The 20,338-nt window shown below is 34.2% G+C and overlaps 1 protein-coding gene across 1 annotated transcript in view; it reads left to right on the forward strand.

The window, feature by feature from the left end:
- LOC145291975 (beta1,4-N-acetylgalactosaminyltransferase A-like) overlaps nt 1–20,338 on the forward strand; it is a 683,020-nt gene that overhangs the window by 613,421 nt on the left and 49,261 nt on the right. Inside the window, exon 3 of the mRNA XM_080137917.1 lies at nt 3,705–3,806. Coding sequence (XP_079994043.1) covers nt 3,705–3,806 — 102 coding nt within the window. The remainder of the gene's footprint in view (nt 1–3,704; nt 3,807–20,338) is intronic.

A 20,338-nucleotide genomic window follows, 5' to 3' on the forward strand; every position in this document is an offset into this window, starting at 1 on the left:
TTTTCAAAGATAGGTTTCTTTTATCAAAAGATAAACATTAGTAAAAAAAAAAACGCATCACTGATTAGTATAAATTTGAAATTATATTTAAAAGAAGGATATAAGAATCTTTTTGTTTTCTGTATATATTCTTTGCTTTATGTATTAGAACAGGGGCGGGCAATCTTTTTCGGTTTGCATGCCAAAATCGGCCAAACCAATGACAAAATTCTTCCGCATGCCAACCAAATTTGTAAGAACACACTACTTGATATCCTTAAAGGTTTCTGTGAAAAGCCTTGTAGAAATGATTAAAATTCACCTCCCCAAAAAATAAATAAATAACCAAAATTGAATTTATCCACCTGGAAAACAACGCACAAACAAAAAACTGTTCAAACATAACATGGGTAATAAACTTTTTAAATAAGACGTAAGTTACTTTTTCTCAGATAATATTGATACTAAAAAGTTATTTTTTATTTGAACGGCAAAGGATCTCATTTTCGAGACCTCGCACACCTGCCGAACAGAAATGTTCACATACCAAGTTTGGCACGCGTGCAAGGGGTTACCCACTTCAGTATTAGAAAAGTACTTATCCAAGGACGGGTAAAGTTTATTCCCAAAAGAGTTCTCCATCTTTTTACGTCCCCTAATAGAGATTAAATCAAAATATAACAATACTAAACCTTATATTTAAATTTTTTTATTCAGCTTTTAATCAAAACCCAATGCATGCTTTTGATTCTAGAAAATTTATAAAATTTAAGATTAAGGAGTCTTAAGAAAAAAATGAAATTCAGGGAATCCTGATTAATCGCTGTCTAATGACTATGGCTATGACAACAGCATATTCTTATCATTGTCTTGACTCTCCAGTATATATCCGACAGAGTTGAACACAGTTAATCAACGGAGAATCACATTACTCTATATAAAAGCATATAAGATATCAACGGGTACACACTGGAGAGTCAAAACAATGAAAAGAATATGCTGTTGTCGTAGCTCTACTAATGACTAAAGTAAAATTTAATACATACGTAAAATATTTTTATTTCCATGTTCATAATATTTCTTAAAAATCTATAAATGCTAAAAAAGAAAAAAACTGAAATTTGTTGAATATTTAATGACATATTGTTAAACTTCCATAAAAAAAAAAACAGAGGTAAACTTCCACAAAAAAAGAGGTAGCTGAATTTTTATAAGGGCTTCCACCCCCCCCCCTTTCTCCTCCTTTGCATAAAACTATTACTATTACCTTTATATCTCGAATCGACACTTTCGTCATTGTGGTCACCAAATATAAGAGAGAAATAGGAGGGGGGGAGCATATTGTTAAATTCAACAAAAATCAAAGGTAGCTGAATTTTTAGAAGAGCTTCCACCCCGTTTTTTTTTTTTGTCTCCTTTGCATAAAAGTATTGCTATTGCCTAAAAGTAATAGCAATCGCGAGTCAACACTCTCGTCATTGTGGTTACAAAATAGAGGAGAGAAATAGGATGGGGAGACATGAATACTTTTTCCTAAACTCTCCTTAGCTTATGCTAAACGTCACATCGCACTCTGTAGTCAAATAAGACCCGAGATTGGAACACCAGTACCGACATCAGTGTGTCAATCACCACCTACGTGAAAGTCAAAAGCCGCGTATTATTCTGAACGTGAGAGGCAACGTATTTCTACGCATGCTCAGACGCACCTATACCCACCCCATCCTTAGTTTTTGTCTTTAGTTTCAAATTCTATTTAGACACACTGTTTCCCAGCTTTGTTGCATCATGCTTTACCGAATAATGTATAAATTATATTCCGAGTTGTCGGCTTTGTCGAGATCGCACCATCGTCGTAGTAAACTCAAGTTGTTTTTCGTCTAGTGATAACAACGATGCCAACACAAAGACAGAAAACATGGAGAGACATCTTATCGAGAGACAGATAGCAAGCCGATCTCACTGTATATCATCCGCCTGGCGCGTGAAGAGAGAAAAGGGGACATAACTTCCGTCAATTGTCCTCTTCTGGCTCTTAACATCTAAACTTTTCCCTTCAAACACATCTACTACTGTGTAACTGCTATGGACTAAGCTGATCTACCCATTTCAAGAAAATGGACTTATCCAGGGTTAATAAATATAGGCACATCTAAAAGTGGGCAGCAATTCGTGGCATTTGTGGCCCCAGAATCATGGCGTGTACTTTTGTAACATATTGTTTGTTTAATACACATTATGCTACTGTGTTTTTCTTGCTTATTACCGATTTGCAGGATAATAACAGTAACACGTCTTTCTTTTGATTTTTAAATATCTTCACAGAATGTATTTTCCGGGTTCGTCTCTCATTTCAACATTCGCATTTCTTTCTTTCTTTTTTTCTTTTCTTCTTCCATTTCTTGCTCGTTTAATTCTAAATCTATAAACCGGATAAAAAACAGAAATCCTCAAATTAACATCGCCTACATTTTTTTTTCTTTACTTTCAGTCATCCAATTTTCTGTAAAATACTTACAATTGTTTTAATTGTTCTTATTAGTTAAATCTTATAATTAACTGAATAATCCAGTCAACTATCTGTGTATTTCTCTCGGCCTTTCTCACAATGTTGATTTAACCACTCAAGTATTCCATAATGTCTCTTACGTGTACATCTAGAGAAAAAGTGACTCCTTTTTTCATCCATTTTACACATATGTGTCTGTACACATCACAAACACGTATGTAAATTAGATGACAAAGTAATGGGTCTGTTTATTTCTACATAAGAATAAAGTATAATAACATTTATAATAAATTATCACAGCATTCCTATAATATTATAAGTATAATATGGAATTAAAGCATTTTTACTTATGTAAGCAGAACGAATGGAATAAGAGTGAAGTAAAGAGAGGTAGTTGCTGTGTCCCAATAGTTCACGGGTGTTTCTAGTATAACCAAAAAAACAATGAAGCATGCATGGTCCTCTGTGAGTGCACAGTGAACGAGTCATAAAAAATGACTAAGTTCAGCATTTGTCTCTCTCCCCATTTAGTCCCAAAATACCCAGAGGACGTCAAATCCTGGTGAAAATGAACAAACTATGCAGTTTTAGGCCTTAACATATGTAAATTTGAGTTCGGCACCATGCAAAAAAAGAAATAACTAAGTCCATCATTTGCCCTCCCCCCCCCATTTAGCCCCAAAAGTCCCCAAGGCCTTAACATATTTAAATTTGAGTTCAGCACCATGCAAAACTGCTAAACAGATATACACAGAAAATGTTGGACAAATATGGAAAAATAGTCCCAAACATGGAGTGCTTTTATTAGACCTAAAATAGCCCCTGGGGTACACCAAGAGTTATTGTGAAGTATAGACAAACAAAATTATATAGAAATCAGTTACAACATTTCAAAAAGTTTTATAAAAATCCAAGGCATCAATTTTTTTTTTAAGCACAAAAGTGCCAATTTTAGCCACTTTAATCTGAAGGGCAACCATAGGGGAGCAACCGCAGTTTTCTCGGAAAATCCGTTCTGTTACTTTTTACTCATATCATGTTTAATGTTTGTGCAAAATTTCAAAAAATTCCAAGACGTAGTTATTGAGAAAAGTATGGACAGATAAACGGACCAACGAAAAAGGGCGAATTTACATGTCCACCCTCCTTTTGTCGGAGAACCAATGACGTCATTCTCTTTAATATGTTTAACGTATATATTCATTCTTTATTGCAGAATTCTATATAAACGGTTAAAAATTATACGACCTCCAAACGCAGTTGCAAGGTATAAAATGGTACGGCACCAAAAAAGAAAACCAGCATCCTGGAAAAAACGGTAAGCTGATTTTATGAAAACGAATTTCTTTTCATTTACTCTGAAGAGTCCGACTATGTAGTTTGTGTAACTTCCATCAATTGTCCCTTTCTTATCTTTACTGACAAGTGATCACCAAAAACGTAAACAGTACCAAACATTGTGACTACCAACATCTTTTGTTGCTGGTTTTGTCTTTAAAAGCATTTCAACTCCTTTCAGTTAATACCAAATCGAATAATTTTGGTAATAGATTTTATACTTCAATTTCTTGTATATCTTCATAGTTTTTATTAAACAGGTCTTTTTTGATAAACATAATAGACACTAATCATAAACATAATAATCATGAACGTGAATAAACATATGGATGCCTCCATTCAGTCTCGAAAGACAAAGGATACCCCTTGCACGTGTAAATTGTGAGGCAATTGTTGCTCAATCCCAACCATACCTCTTCTGAATCGGCACTGTTTGAGTCCAGTGGCAAGGAAAAGTCCAGGACGACTGGAAACAATGCCGAGATAAGCAGAGAGCACATACACCACCTGAAGGTCGCAAATGGTCACCCATTTAGTACTGACTAGGTTCAATGTTGCTTTACTTCGGTGATCCAGCGGGAACCGGTGTGCTAACGTTATTATACTGTACATAAAACAATGGATAAACAATGTTTTTAATGAACATAATCGGTGCTATTATTTTTGTATTGGAATCCTTTGAGATAAGTAATTTGTGTATTTATTTATTTATTTGCAGAATGTTATCCTCATTTTTATAGTTGTTTCATGTCTCGGCCAAATATACTTCCAGCCTTTGTCAGGTGATTAATTGCGATGAGATAAGAATGCTGAGTCTCTGAACTGTGGCCTCAGTAATTACTGTTGTCGTCACACCACGTTTTGTGTCAACTAAGTTTCTGGCCGACTTTGGGTAGGATTGAAACGTCATGAAACAACAACTATGAAGATGAGGATAACAGTCCACAAATAAATAAAATAATAGAGACTAATCATGAACATAATAGGGACTAATCATGAACATAATAGGGACTAATCATGAACATAATAGGGACTAATCATGAACATAATAGTGATTAATCATGAACATAATAGGGACTAATCATGAGCATAATAGGGACTAATCATGAACATAATAGGGACTAATCATGAACATAATAGGGACTAATCATGAACATAATAGGGACTAATCATGAACATAATAGTGATTAATCATGAACATAATAGGGACTAATCATGAACATAATAGTGATTAATCATGAATGGACATCTATTCAATCTTGAGAAACAATGGACACCTCATGTAAGGGTGCTTGTGCAGGGAGTCTGTTGTAAGGCAAGAGTTGTGCAATTACCAACCCCAACTCTCTTGAACCGGCATTGCTTGAGTCCAGTAAAAAGAAGTTCAGAGTGACTAGAAACAAGACTGAAATAAGCAGAGAGCCTTCCAACATACAGCACATGATATTTTCCCAAATAGTGATTCATTTCACTAATGAGCAAGCTAAATGTCGTTTACATTCGGTGATCTAACAGGAACCGGTGTTTCACAACGAGCGTAGTGAATAGGAATATAAGGACAAAAATTTCCCAACTATAATATCATGGACGAAAGAAGAAAATACAATTAAAATGAAACTATTTTTATCTAATATATATTTTCGACTTCAGACCTAAATAGCTTCCCTCTTAAAATACCAATATTTTATTCTGATTAGCCATTTTTTAGATTTTTGTTAACTTTTGTCCATGTGAATCTATACTCCTGTGAATTGTTTTTTGTGTGTATTGATATTTTTTATTTAAAAAATTATTTATTTGAAAAGAAAATACAACTTTGTTGTATATAAGTTGTGGAATTGCATTCATCTTCAAAAGATCTAGCTAATTTTCATATTCTTTCAAACATTAATTTTAATTAATTCCCTATTAGCTTTTTTGGTTTTCTTATGGGATGATCACCTTTACTTAACTATTACGTGTAATTATATTCTACGTTATTTATACTTGCGTAATATTTGCTAAAAAGTTTATTACTATAAGCTTTTTACGCAAATAAAACAAACCTCTTTCTATATATATGTATGCATATATATATTTGTTTAAAAATTTTGCCTACCAAACTCCTCTGTCAGTTTTTGGTCTACAGACATGGAACTTTAGATATAGGGTATTCGAGCCCATGCAAAACTGTATATTTGGATTTTATCCCAGGAAAATTAGTGTAAAAGTGTGAAAATTAAAAAAATGGAATTTGCCAGGTGAAGGTCGAACGATAGCATTACGAATATGCATGCATAACGTAAAAGATATTAGCTCAATCTTTAATTTTTAGCCTTGCAGCAAACATGTCTTCATAGCTCAACGTCAAAGGAAAAAGTACATCGTAAGCTAAACATTTTGGTTTCGATTCTTGGTGGTGACGCAGGAATCATTTTTTATAAAACTTTTTAAATCATTACAATATATTGGGTCCAGTATAATATAATAATAAATACGAAATCTGCATTAATCAAAATATCATATTTATGTGTATTTTACGACCAGGCAATGCCAGGGGGTGCTGCTAGTGTGTGTGTATATATATATTAATATATATATATATATATATATATATACATATGTATGAAATAAAGATTGCTTGTTGTTCTACTAAATCAGATTATAATTGTTAAACACAAAAAAGGTGCCCACTAGGCAAACGTTTTTATTTCAATTAAAATTATATATATATATATATATATATATATATATATATATATATATATATATATATATATATATATATATATATATATATATTTGAAAATGTATAAAAAAGAATACGAAAAGTATAAAAGCTTATAACTTTTCTTTATTCGTTTTCTATTGGTGACGTGCAGGAATACAAAATAATATTACGAAAAAAAAATTTAAAAACTTTTATATATATATATATATATATATATATATAATTTTTTAAAAGCCTCTGCTCAATACTTTTCTCTTATCTAGAGGATACTAGGCACAAACAACTTGGAGGCAGATTAAATGGGGTTTATTTAATCAGTTTTTTTTCTTAGTTTCAGATAATGAATACTTAATAATAAATCTCTACTATTAATAATAAATAATCTACAAGGTGGTCGCTAGAAAAGCGTGAAGTTTGGGTCATAAATTTTATTTTGTTTACAATTTTGTTGTCTTTAGCTTTCAATTTTGATAGCCAAATTATGGTTGGAGGCAACAGAAAACAACTTTCAGACTTTCAAATTCAAATTCTTTTACTAAAGTAAAATTCGACTTGGGAACTGACAAAATATCTAGTTGTGTTATCCAATTTTTTTTCTAGTATTACAAACATTAGTTGGATAATGTTGTTACAACTTTGAAATGAGAAAGTCATGATGAAGTTGCTATTCACCAAAAAAGAACAACCCCCTCCCTACTAACAAAAGCGAAATTCCCGCTTTTGTAAAAATAAATTACTATTTAATAAATGTTCAGCTTTTCTAGCGACCATCCTATATTAATCAATTTATTAATTTTATTGATCATAAGTAGTAAAGTTGCAACAGGCTATGTAAAAAACGAGTTTAGTATAAAACTTTAAAAGATGACAAGGTGGTTCAGATGTAAGGCTTTTTTTTCTAATAATAATATATAAGTTTCATTGAACCGTTATGTAAATATGATGATGCATCTACTAAAATAGAACTAACCCTAACCCTAATCCTAACTTAAACTAAAATCAGATGTTGATTATATAAAATCTAAAAATGGGTAAAAATATTTCAGAAAATTTAGTTTAAAAACAAAAGTGAAAATATTGATTAAAATTATAGTTGGAATGTATTCATGCAGGGTGAGAATAACTAAATAGAAGCTAAAGCGACTGAAAAGATCCCTTTTTTTCATTAGTTGTTACAGCATTGTGCAGGGAGGACGGCATTTCATTCCCAGGATTAATCCAATTGCCCTTGATCCTACCCTTATAATTCAGAGTAAAGGGGTATCAAGTATCATTTTTAAGTCTTTGTCATGACTCGACTGAGGATTGAAACAAATGAGCTAATATTAACTATTAACTATAAATAGAAATTATTACAATTTCTTTCTAAACTTTAAAAGCCTGATTTTCATAAATGTTATAAGTTATGACTTGGCGTTATGGCATATTAGCCGCATTCAGATTGTTTAATTCTGATTGTCAAATTATACCATTATGTACTTATTAGTTGCCAGAATGTTAGACGCAAATTCAGGTGTTGTTTTGGGCAGTTAGAGATGATTAGGATGAGTGTATACTTGCATACAAAAAATGCTTGAGCATCCCAGTCGGCATTCCATGGTATGGACACCTCAAATGATGATCAATAAACTAACACAGGGAGGAGGTAAAGCTTGGGAAGATGAACCTAGGTGTGAATAGAAACATACCTCAACCTGACAGCAACAAAACCATTGTCGGACTGATCTGTATAAAAATTCTTATTAGATAATGGATAGATGAGTCCCTTGATCCCACGGGGTCTTGAGGATTCTGCATTATTTCATGCAGCATGTCTTAGGTAAGAATAATCTAGCAGACACGTGTCTCTCTAAGCTTTAGAGCACATGCACACTTAGTATTATCCAATGTCACCCATTTAGTACTGACCAGGCTCAACATCGCTTAACTTCAGTGTTCTTTAGCACAATCATGTTGACACCCCAGTTCTGGTTAGATTATCGAATTGTTATTAGTATAACATAATTACTACTTTATTAGCATCTAATTTAACACAGTACATTTGATAGGATTTGAACACGGCATGCCTGATTCCATAGTCTGGTATTGTTGTTAACCCAGTAATCCATGTTGGGATTCTATAGATGCGATGGTTTCAGGAAAGAGTGGAAATAACTATTTTTGCTTAATCATATAAAACAAAAACCTGTATTCACGTTTTTAACATGTAGAAACAATAAACACTTGAATTCACGATTATCTTTCCGCAACTTCAATCTGATTTCAAATGTCTTTTATTTCATCGATGACCAGTGTTGGTGCTTTCAGCAGTGATTACATAAATTTGGTGGAATGGTGCCAATCTATTGGCCTGAACTGTAATTTATTTCTAAGACAGATTATGTCCGCTTCAAGGCAAGGCACATGCATACATATCAGGATACAAAATCATTAGTCTTTTTTTTTATAGAAGTCGATGGCATTTTCTACTTGAAATCTGCATCTCAATCAGATCAAAATGATAGGTTCTTTTTCCCTAGCCATAATGCTTCATCATTGCTGCCATCTGACATAATTTTCAGCACATACCAGAAGGTATCTTTTATTTTTACAAAGCCACAATTCACCCATGCATGGCATATTACTGCTGCCACGTTTGTTATGATACATCCAGCACTAGTTTCTCCCTCTTAGACACAATGCAAAAAAGGATAGGTTCCACACTCCAGCCTCTGTCATATCACCGAAATGTTGCATGCATTCTTATGTTTGTTTGTTTTGTTGAGTTATTTTATGCCGAGTGTTTTGTTCTTGTTTTTTAATTTTTGGCATTATTTTTTAATTTTTGGCATTATTTTTAATTTTTGGCATTATTTCATAAATTTTGTTGTTAGGGTATTCATTCCAGTAAGTTTGCCATTTCTCTGTTATGCATGTGTTTATATGTCTTTTGAGATCTGTGTATGGAATTTAAAATTAATTGGGAGATTTAAAACGGTTGTTGCTGCTAATTCATTATCTTTGATACCAGAATGGCTCGGTATTCAGCAGAAAATGATTTCTTTTGGGTTGTTTAATTCAGTTAATTCGTGGAGTAATTTTGTGATTAGGGGGTTGTCCATTTTGTCCGTCCTGTACCTCCCAGCCGTAAAAAAAAGGCAATGACAGAAAGAGAAAGAGAGCAAGCGAGAAGAACAATTTGCTTATTACTTACATTCCGATTTCACATTACTGAATATAAAATCCTTTTGGGCATTCAATACAGTACTTGGAGGGCCGCTAACCGTTAGCAGATGTAGAACAGTTGATGACAAAGGGAAAGATCAAGGAAAAAACTATGAGAAAAACAGGGATAAATAAAGACCGGTACAGAGATAGGTTTCTTTGGAAGTCAATTTCTAAAAGAGGCTAAGAATATAGGAAGCAGGCAAAACGATGATGATGATGATGTGGAGTTCAAATCCTGTCATGTATGAATAAAAAGTGTCAGCCTTGTCAGCAATGTTCGAACTTGAAACTCTAGAATGAAATGTGCGACCACCATCTATGATTATACTAAGTTTAGAATTTCACAAACGCGTTACATATTTCCAAATGTTGTACTTGCATATTATCTCTTCAAATCAGTCATCTTGAGCAAGTCTTAAAATAATGACGAAACGTTGCTGTTTTTTCCTTTTCATATATATATATATATATATATATATATATATATATATATATATATATATATATATATATATATATATATATATGAATGACTACTTCATTTAATCACATAAATTAATATATGAAAATATAGTTTTATGCATAAACTTTCAGTATTTATTTCAACAGTGCTCAATACATAGGTAGAGCTAGGTAGTAAGTTATAAAAATATATATGGCAATTAAGCTCCACAGAATATTCATGTGAGAATTCGTCAGGCTTATACAAAGAATGATGGTTACCACACGTTTTTTATATATGCACATGCTATTGAATTTTTAGTTAGCCAATTAGCTTCCTAGTTTCCACCGCGCCCATCCTAATCAGCCAATGGGAGGGCACTTTCAGCACAAAGATACAGTTGACCTTAGGTTCATCCCTTCCTTTGTTATATATATATATATTATTAGAAAACAAAAATAAATGTACGTTTATATATCATAGACCTTTATCCCTCGATATCCGAGGAACTTTTCAACATTGCCCTAGAATTTGCCAAGGCATACACTGATATATCCTCGGAAGAAATCCACATTATTAAAAAATGTAGAAAATCAGTTCTAGTAAATAACAATAACCAATGGATAAAAATTAAAATGACAAATTCGTTTGATTTGGCGATGGGTGCCCTGGATTCTGCAGAGGCATCAGATCTTGGGGGATTATTCCTTCTATGTACCTCACAAGCATATTTGATACTACGGATATCGGCCTATATAGAGATGATGGACTAGCTATAATAAAAGACTCCAACAAAGTCAAGGGAGATAACTTTAAGAAAATCATACACAAGGAAATGAAAAAAATTAGGCTTAAAAGTAGACGTGATAGCTAACATAAAAATAACAAACTTCCTGGACACCACGTTAAATTTAGAAAAAAACACATGAACCCTACTTAAAAGACAATGCTAAGCAAATATATGTAAACCGTAAGTTCAATCACCTGCCATCAATTATAAAACAGATTCCTAACTCAATCTTAAGTAGACTCAGCAATAACTCAAGCGATGAAAATGTATTTAACAAATCAATCAATATCTATAGACAGCCCTAAAAATAGTGAATACAAAAATATTGATATCAAATATAAGCAACAAAACACCAATAACTATAATAAAATTAAAAATAGAAGAAAAAGAAATATAATCTGGTATACGGCACTACACACACAGATGTTAAAGACTACACTTGGCAAGAAATCTCTAGATCTTATCAAAAAGCACCTCCCCGCAACGAATCCCTTACACAAAAATTTCAATAAAAATATCCTACAGCTGCTGCAAAAATTTAGAGATGATAATTAAAGCACATAATAACAAAATATTAAATAAAAGCAATGAAAACAACAACAAAATAAACAATAAAAAAGTGGACACCATGATAAAAATAAAACTAACACAAAGGAAACATATGTAAACAGTAGAAATAATAATAATAATAATAATAATAATAATAATAATAATAATAATAATAATAATAATAATAATTAACCAACTCTGGACAATGACAACCATACTAGAAATGAAAATACAAATACTAATAACGAATAAGATAAATGCAACTGCAGAACCCGCACACTTCAAAACAAATGTCTAACCAAAAGCATAGTTTAGCAGGCCACAATATTTGAGATAGAAAACCCGAATAACAAGAAATATTATGTAGGTATGACTTCCTTAGATTTCAAAACCCGATATTATGAAGAAAAAGTACATTAAAAAATACAAAGCACCAAATGAAAACAACTCTAGCAAACTAATACTGGGAACTCAAAGAAAGCGGACGTTCGCTGGTGGTCGAATGGAAAATAGTAAGACAAGCAAACACATGTAGAGACCTAGACGATCCATGTAGATTATGCCTTCATGAAAAATTTGCTATCCTATACTTTAAATAACCCCAACATCTATTAAACTGTAGGAGAGAAATAGCAAACAACTGTGTTCATAGGATAAACTTTACTCTAGGAAACAATTTTAAAACTAACAATAACAATAGAAAATAAACAACTAAAATAAACATACATATACATAAATTATCATATATATATGTATATATGTATATATATATATATATATATATATATACATATATATATATTTATTTTTTAAAATTTTTTTTTTTACATGGGGGTCACCACTTATCAAGACCTGGAGGCCACTCAGGGATAAGGGTTATTGCGTGTACAGTAATCAATGAGATAGTATTGTAGTAATCATTAGTATTGGAGATTTGATACAGTTTCTTACTTAAGGGGGCGGTTTGTTTATGTTGGATTTGAAGCCATCCAAGTTGTAGTCAGGTGGAAAATAGGCAAACGGAAGAGAGTTCCACAATCGTGCACTTCTGAGAAAGAAGCTTTGCTCATGGAATCTATGTTTGGATTTAGGCACAGATAAAGAGTGGGGAAAATTATTGACAGTAGTTTTAGCCAGACGGATGTTTCTCATGAAAGATTGGCGAGGGGGGGGGACGAGAGATTGGAGCTCAGATGAGCACCTGCCATGAAAATAACAATAAAACAAAGACAGGCTTGCAATGTCTCTTCTGTGGGAGAGAGGCTGCAGGGAAGAGAAAAGGGCATCCCCCACTAAACCACGAAGTCTATTTTGTACTCTGTCAAGGCAGGATAGGCTGTTTTTAGCAGCTCCTGCCCAGATGTGGCAGCAGTACTCCATTCTTGGACGTACTTGGCTTTTATACAGATAGAGAATTGCATCAGTAGTGAGATATCTTCTGGAGCAGTAGAAGGATCCCACCATTTTCCCAGCGTCCCTGGCAACGGACTTGATGTATGTGTTCCATTTCAGATCAGGAGTAAAGGCCAAACCCAGAAGCTTGTCAAAACATGGAGCGTTCCTAAGACGAGAGCCATCCATTTCAATTGATGCCAGATGGGGATCAGAGCGTTGACAATGTAAAGATAGAAGCTTGGTTTAGAATGCATTAAAGTGACCAGCCACCTCTTCCCCCATTGTAGCACGCACACAAGATCAGAGGAGAGAGAATTAGAGAGAACTTTGTCATTTACAGCCTTTCATGGGTTGCCATATATGGTTGTGTCATCAGCATAGATGTCAACGAATGATTTAAGTATGTGTTTTGGGAGATCATTGATGTAAATCAGGAAGAGAGTTGGGCCCAGGATGGATCACTGAGGGACTCCAGCATTAATACTGTGTGCCTTTGATTTCTGCCCATCAACCACTACTCTTCTGAATCTATCAGAGAGAAATGATTTAATGATTGAGAAAACATTTCCAGTTATACCGTAGCTGGAAATCTTGTGAAGTAGGCCCTTATGCCATACCTTATCGAAGTCCTTCGATATGTCAAGAGCAATTGCCCTGGAAAGGAAACCTTTGTCAAGAGATTCACTAATCCTATGTGATATAACCGTTAGCACATCTGCTTTAGATCTTGCTGAGCGGAAACCACTAAGAAGGTTGTTTCTGTTGAGGTGGTTGACTACTTCTTTATTTAATATGGATTTCAACAGCTTATTCATGACACACAGGAGACTTATTGGTCTGTACTGAGAGGGAGATGACTTTTCACCTGAATTCTTAAATACAGGGCATACTGATGAGGTTTTCCAGGGTGTTGGAAAGCACTCCTCCTAAGGCAACACTTAAACAGTTTTGTAAGTATGGGGGCAAGTTCTGGTTGGAGCTTTTTCAGCACTATATATATATATATATATATATATATATATATATATATATATATATTAATTATTCTTTATACCTACAGATACAAGTATTTCATGCTTACACAATCATCAGTGTAGGGGTTATTAGATACAAACCCAGCGATGGAGACACTTTTTGCTCCATTTTCTAAGCCTTTACCTAAGGGCGATCAAATAATTGCCACGAGAATGAAAGGAATAAAGAACTATAAAACTCCGAATTCAGGCGAATACATTAGACAATCCAGAGTATTCGAACAAGCAAAAGTCGTGAACATTGCATATATATATATATATATATATATATATATTCGCTCTTCATTCAGAATTCCTTTTTCGAAAATAAGGCTTATTGCCTGATGAGGTCTCTAGTTAGTAAATACTAGTAGACCGAAACATGCTCATGACTGTGTAGCAACAAACTACTGCTTATGTAAATACAAATATATATATATATATATATATACACTTGTGCCCGATATTATTCATACCCCCCCTTGAAAATTGAGTTTATTAGGTGTAACTTTGTAAGAATTTATTGTTTACGTCCATATTGATACATATGCTTAATAAACCTCTTCTGATCATTTTCGTCATTTTAAAATCTCGGGATACTTGTAATAAAAGAAATATACAGCTATTTATAAAATCTGCAATGTTCAAAAATAATCATACCCCCTTATTTTTTCAGTATTAATCGAGTTTCTGACTGTTTGTTTCCTGTTTGATTCTTATTTTGAATGCTTTTATACAACCTTTGATTAATTTCATTTCGTTTTTTGCATTTTTCAGAAATTAAAATGATATCAACTGAAAACCAATAAAAGAATAAAAATTATTAGAATGGGGAAGAAAAAAGAGCTTAGTAATGATCTTAGGACTAAAATTGTGAATTCACATAAGGATGGTTTAGGTTACAAGTCAATTTCCAAGAAATTTGAGGTCCCTACAGCAACAGTACAGAGCATCATCAAAAAATTTCAGAGCCACCACACAACAAACAACTTGATTGGTAGAGGAAGGAAAAGGAAACTATCTGCTAGAGCCACCAGGAATACTGTAAGAAGTGTTAATGCAAATCCAACCACCACTACTAAGGACATTTTAGAAAATCTGGAGTCTTCTGGCGTAAAAATATCAAGGCAAACATTGCAAAGGACTCTGCATGAAAATGGTCTGAAAGGAAGAAGACCAAGAAGGACTCCATTGCACACCGGAAAACACCTTGCAGCACCTCTAAAGTTTGCTAGGACCCATGTGAATTCTCCAGAGTCCATTTTCTCAAGTATTTTGTGGAATGACGAAACAAAAATTGAATTGTTTGGCCATATGGATGCTTCTTACGTTTGGAGGAAGAAAGGAGAAGCTTACAACCCAAAGAACACCATACCCACGGTGAAACATGGTGGTGGTAGCCTAATGTTTTGGGGCTCCTTTTTGGCTAGTGGTCCAGGTAGTTTGGTCAAGATAGATGGAACCATGAAGAAGGAGCAATATTTGGAGATACTCCAGAAAAACATTAGACAGGATGTGGAGAAGCTCCATTTAGGACCAAACTGGATCCTTCAACAGGATAATGATCCAAAACATACTGCCAAAATAGTCAAGAAATGGTTTGAGGATAATCAAATTAATGTTTTGGAATGGCCTAGCCAGAGTCCCGACCTGAACCCTATCGAAAACCTCTGGCACATATTGAAAACTGAGGTTAAAAAGCGGAAACCTAGAAATTTGAGGGATTTGCATTGAAGAATGGTCAAAAATCAGTGTTGATGCTTGTAAAAACCTTGTTGATAAATATCCAAAACGATTACAGGCAGTTATTAAGAATAAAGGGCATGCTATTGACTATTAGTAAGAGAGGTATGAATAATTTTGAACTAGTGCCATTATTGTTTTTCTTTGTATAATGTTTAAAACTTGCATAATTTATTTATTTGTTGAGTTTAAATTAAATGCTTATGCTTGATTTATTGTTTGACATCCCTTTAATATTGTCTACCTTCTGGTTTGAGCAATATTCTTATAGAAATCTCAAAGATCCGAGGGGTATGAATAATATCGGGCACAAGTGTATATATATATATATATATATATATATATATATATATAATAGACGTATCAGTGACGCATTAGATTACAACCACTATTTATTTTGTGTGTGTATATATATATATATATATATATATATATATATATATATATATATATAAAAACGCAGGGAAACAAATGTTTATGAACTTACATTTAGTTTCGATATTCTTGATAATTTTCTTTAAATAAGATTTTTATAAATTGTTGGGTCTGCGACTTTCTTATGGTTTTTTATTCATCCATTCATATCTGATACAGCTTCAACACGAAATTTTTAGACACAAAAAATCTTGAATATCGTTTATTTTCTTCGTCTCTTTCTCTCTTTCTCTCTCTCTCTCTCTCTCTCTCTCTCTTTCTTTCTCTCTCTCTCTCTCTCCTTTCTCTCTCTCTCTCGTTTTCTCTCACTCTCTCTTCCTTTCTATCCTCCTCTATCTCTATCTTTATTTCTCCACCTCCACGCTTTCTCTCTCCCCCTCTCTCTCTCTCTCTCTCCCTCTCTCTCTCTCTCTCTCTCTCTCCCTCTCTCTCTCTAGTGACAGCAAATAAATACAACGTTTCCCGTTTTAACAGCCGAGTGCTCTTTTCAAATTCAAATCAATAAAGTTGTCACTTAAAATACCAAATATAGATTTCATACGACTTGTCCTGGGTATTAGCTTGATAAAAATACCAAAATAAAATGGACTAATGGACAAATAAAATATCAACAGAACGTATTTCGAATAGCAAGAACAGGCCGAGTTGGCTTGCTGGTTAACAGTAGAGGATCCATAATCAACATGGGTTCAAATTCCAGGCAAGTTAGTGTTTTTTTTTCTGTTTTTAAGTCATCACTTACCAAGGCTAAGCGTATCGTGAGAATATGGATTGTCGATTGAATGACAACGAATATGATAAGAGGATTTAAAATGTGGAATGGAATAAAAATTTGATTACTCATGAGGTCGGATTATGACAAGTATTTGTTCACGTTGAATTTGAAAAAAAAATTGTAGTCTCTAGGGAAGCAGTCGTATGATAATAGCTTGTCAGTTGTATGATGAACACTATTGCGAGAGGATTGAAAATGGTGAATGGAATGGACAAAATTTGATTACCTAATAAAACAGCTCGACAAGTATTATCAAAGTGTAGTATCTGCTCTGTTACTAGACTTCAATGGTTCTATCCTAAATCAGTGAAGGAGAAATTCCTCTGGACTGAGACTATTTTTAATTTTGTTCCAATACTGAGTGCCCTATTTTGGAGAGCTGGGTTGTGCCCACATTAAAAACAGATCTTGTGTCCAACTCTGCTCTCGTGAGAAGGCATTTATTGATATTGAACTTAAAGATGATTATGTTGTAGTCTACAATAAAGCAGTTCAATGTCATCGTGTTCCATGGAATTTTCTTTTTACTAAAATACTTGTAAAACAGATAGAGGATGCAATATTTTCACGATAGAATAGAGGTTGCAACTTGGTTGATAGTGCGGGACCTGATGGGTTGGACACTCTTTATTGGACATTGTCTAAGAGTGAGAGACTAGTAGAAGATTCACCAGCCAGTTGTGACAATGCATCGGTGAATAGTGGCTTTGTAGAGATACAGGATACTGTCAGGTGAGTAGTTTTCTAACACGATAAAGAGAGCCCACTTTATTTGCAGCAGTTTTGTCAATGTTTTCAATTTATTTGCTCCGATTAATGCTGCCTGTTAATATCAATTTCTCAACAACTTTTAGTTATGGCAATCAGTGGTTGAGAAGATTTCTTGTAATTATTAAAGGAAGAAAGTCTTGTCTTAGCAGTATCAGTGATTTTTTTTTTTTAAGTGTTACTAACAGACAGAATTTTCGTTACAAACCGATCATTAAAAAACGGACAGATTTGAAGCAATCAGTGCTATCGGCTTAAGACCAGCTTTGTCCTGGACATCATTTCTGTAGGTTTTTGTTTTTGTTCAAATAACTTCATCATTTCTATGCAGACATTTTAGTTGGCATCTTCATCTCAAACTTTGCAAATCTTTTCCATCTTTTTATATGATGTTTTTGGTTATTGTTGTTGTTGTTGTTGTTGTTGTTGTTGTTGTAGTGTTTCCTTTGTAATTGACTTCATTATTGGAACTTTAAACCAGCTGCTCTTCCAACAGAGAAATAATTCGTTTCACAAAGGAAACGTTTTTATCATAACAATATTTTCAAGGAAAAAAAATAAAAAAGAGACGAAGAAAGATCTTCAGCTTTTCTAACATTTCATGTATCCAAATCTTTATATTGTAAAAAACACACAAAAAAACCGCCTCGTCAGTAGATTATCTGGAATGATTTTGTTTCCAGAATTTAAAAAACATCTGCAGGCACCGTTTAAAGAGTTTTGTTCATTTATGTATTCATTTTTTATATATATTTTTTTACTATTAACAAAAGGTAAGTCTCACAAGTATTTGACGATATTCCTGAGATCATATTTGCCGATTTGTTTTATTCACACGCTTACATATCACAAAAAAGTACACGTCTATCTACAACTACTATCAGCAATTCTTTCTATCTGTGCTTAAGTCTACACAAATTTCATAAACAAAGCTTCTTTCCTAGAACTGCCTGCCTATGGAACTCTGTTCCTCTGGCCTGCTTTCCATTCAAGTTTTCAAGTTCAATCGAAAAACGTTCTTGTTGAGCTGTCCCCTTGAATAGTCAAATTCTACTCAATTTTCACCACTAACGATCATTGCACTTTTGTCTCAGTGATTACTGTACATCCATTAACTCTTATCCTCAAGTGGCTCTCGGGCCTTGATAAGTAATGTAACCGTTATGGGGTTAAATGGCAATTAGAACGAAGAAACAGAAGATTTTTAGGAAATGAACGTGTATTCACATATATTACAGGCAAAGCGAGTTGAGCAATACCATTCCTCAACAGTGGAGCGTGTGCATCCGACCTCCTTGGTCGCATGCCAATCTCTTACTGCCGGTACCGGTACTCGTTGCCGGAAGTTACGTCACCAAAGGAAGTGACGTCATGAGATAGTCCATTAATCCTATGGAGGGACGTCTCCAACACCCCTCTCCCAAACTTTTTTGTTTGTAAAAGCTGTCAGTACCGCTTCCTTTTAGGGTTTACCATCAATGGTTCGGTAACCTTTCTCTCATGGAACAACCACCGAAGTTCAGGTGTGTGTTGAGGAGGTTCAAGTACAAAAGTTTTGAAGACAGTGTCTATCGGCTCATCTTCCAATAATTGACTGTTGCTGGTTTCAACTGATTGACATCTCCTTAGTTAGTTCAGATGACGTTTGTGGGTATATGTTGGTCCTTGGATGACTCCCTTAGTAATTGTACCCACTTCGCAGAATGATGTGTTGTTTTTATAACTGTTGAAAAACACTCTTTCACCTGGTATGAAACGTTTACTGGGTACATAAGTGGTCACTAGTGGCCTTGACTGTTTGGGTAAGAGCTTGTCAAAAACGGAACTCACTTTCTGCACAAACATCGTTTCTGCAGGTGAGACTGCTGTTGGTGTGTTCAGGTTGGGTGTAATCCTATACACGTGTAGAACTTGTTGCTTTGGCTTGGGGAGAGCTTTGCAGTTGCGGCTTTGCCGTTGCGGCTTTGCAGTTTCAGTTTTTTGCCTTCTTTGGCAGATTCCATTGAAGCTTTCTTTTTCGATTTCTCTGTTGCTGCAAATGGGATGTTTCGCTTCTTCTTGAAAACGGGCAGAGTGTTTTCTTTTAGTTTGAATCTTGCTATAGCCTTTGTACATTTTCCTAGTCCTGGTGAGAATACTTGTGGAAATTCCTCTTTTAACTCGTCCTTCAGTTGTTGCTCCTCCATGGACGAGTCTTCTACCCTATGACAGAATTTATTCATAGGTTGGCCCCACAATTTGAATCGCTCCATCCAGTCAGTACCGAACAGGTTTTTGAGTGTCCTATGTACATACACTTTCACGTTTTTAGTAATACCATTTCAGGTCACCAGGAGTGTGAGCTCTTCTTCAAATTCCACTTTATCGTCTCTCACAGCTCAAGCTGATTTGTTCATCTTCTGCATGGTTGGTTTCCTTAGTAGATGCACAGTTTTATTTGCGATGTTAACTTTGACATATTTGCACCGGTTCTTATCCGAATCCAAGTCGAATCTAGTCTGTCGGATGCTGTTCTTGACCTAGTTCTTCCTGCACTGGGTAGCTTTGTAGCCCTTCCTGTCACATTCAGTGTAGTACTTATATTTGTAAACATTGACTCGACCAATGTTTCCCGCTCCAGCGATAGCATGGGCTTGTAGGGGATCCGGGTCAAGACTTGATTGGGTAGTACTTATTAGCTGCAGC

Source organism: Euprymna scolopes, chromosome 13, assembly GCF_053919585.1.
Source record: "Euprymna scolopes isolate OS-2025 chromosome 13, ASM5391958v1, whole genome shotgun sequence".
Lineage (NCBI taxonomy): Eukaryota > Metazoa > Mollusca > Cephalopoda > Sepiida > Sepiolidae > Euprymna > Euprymna scolopes.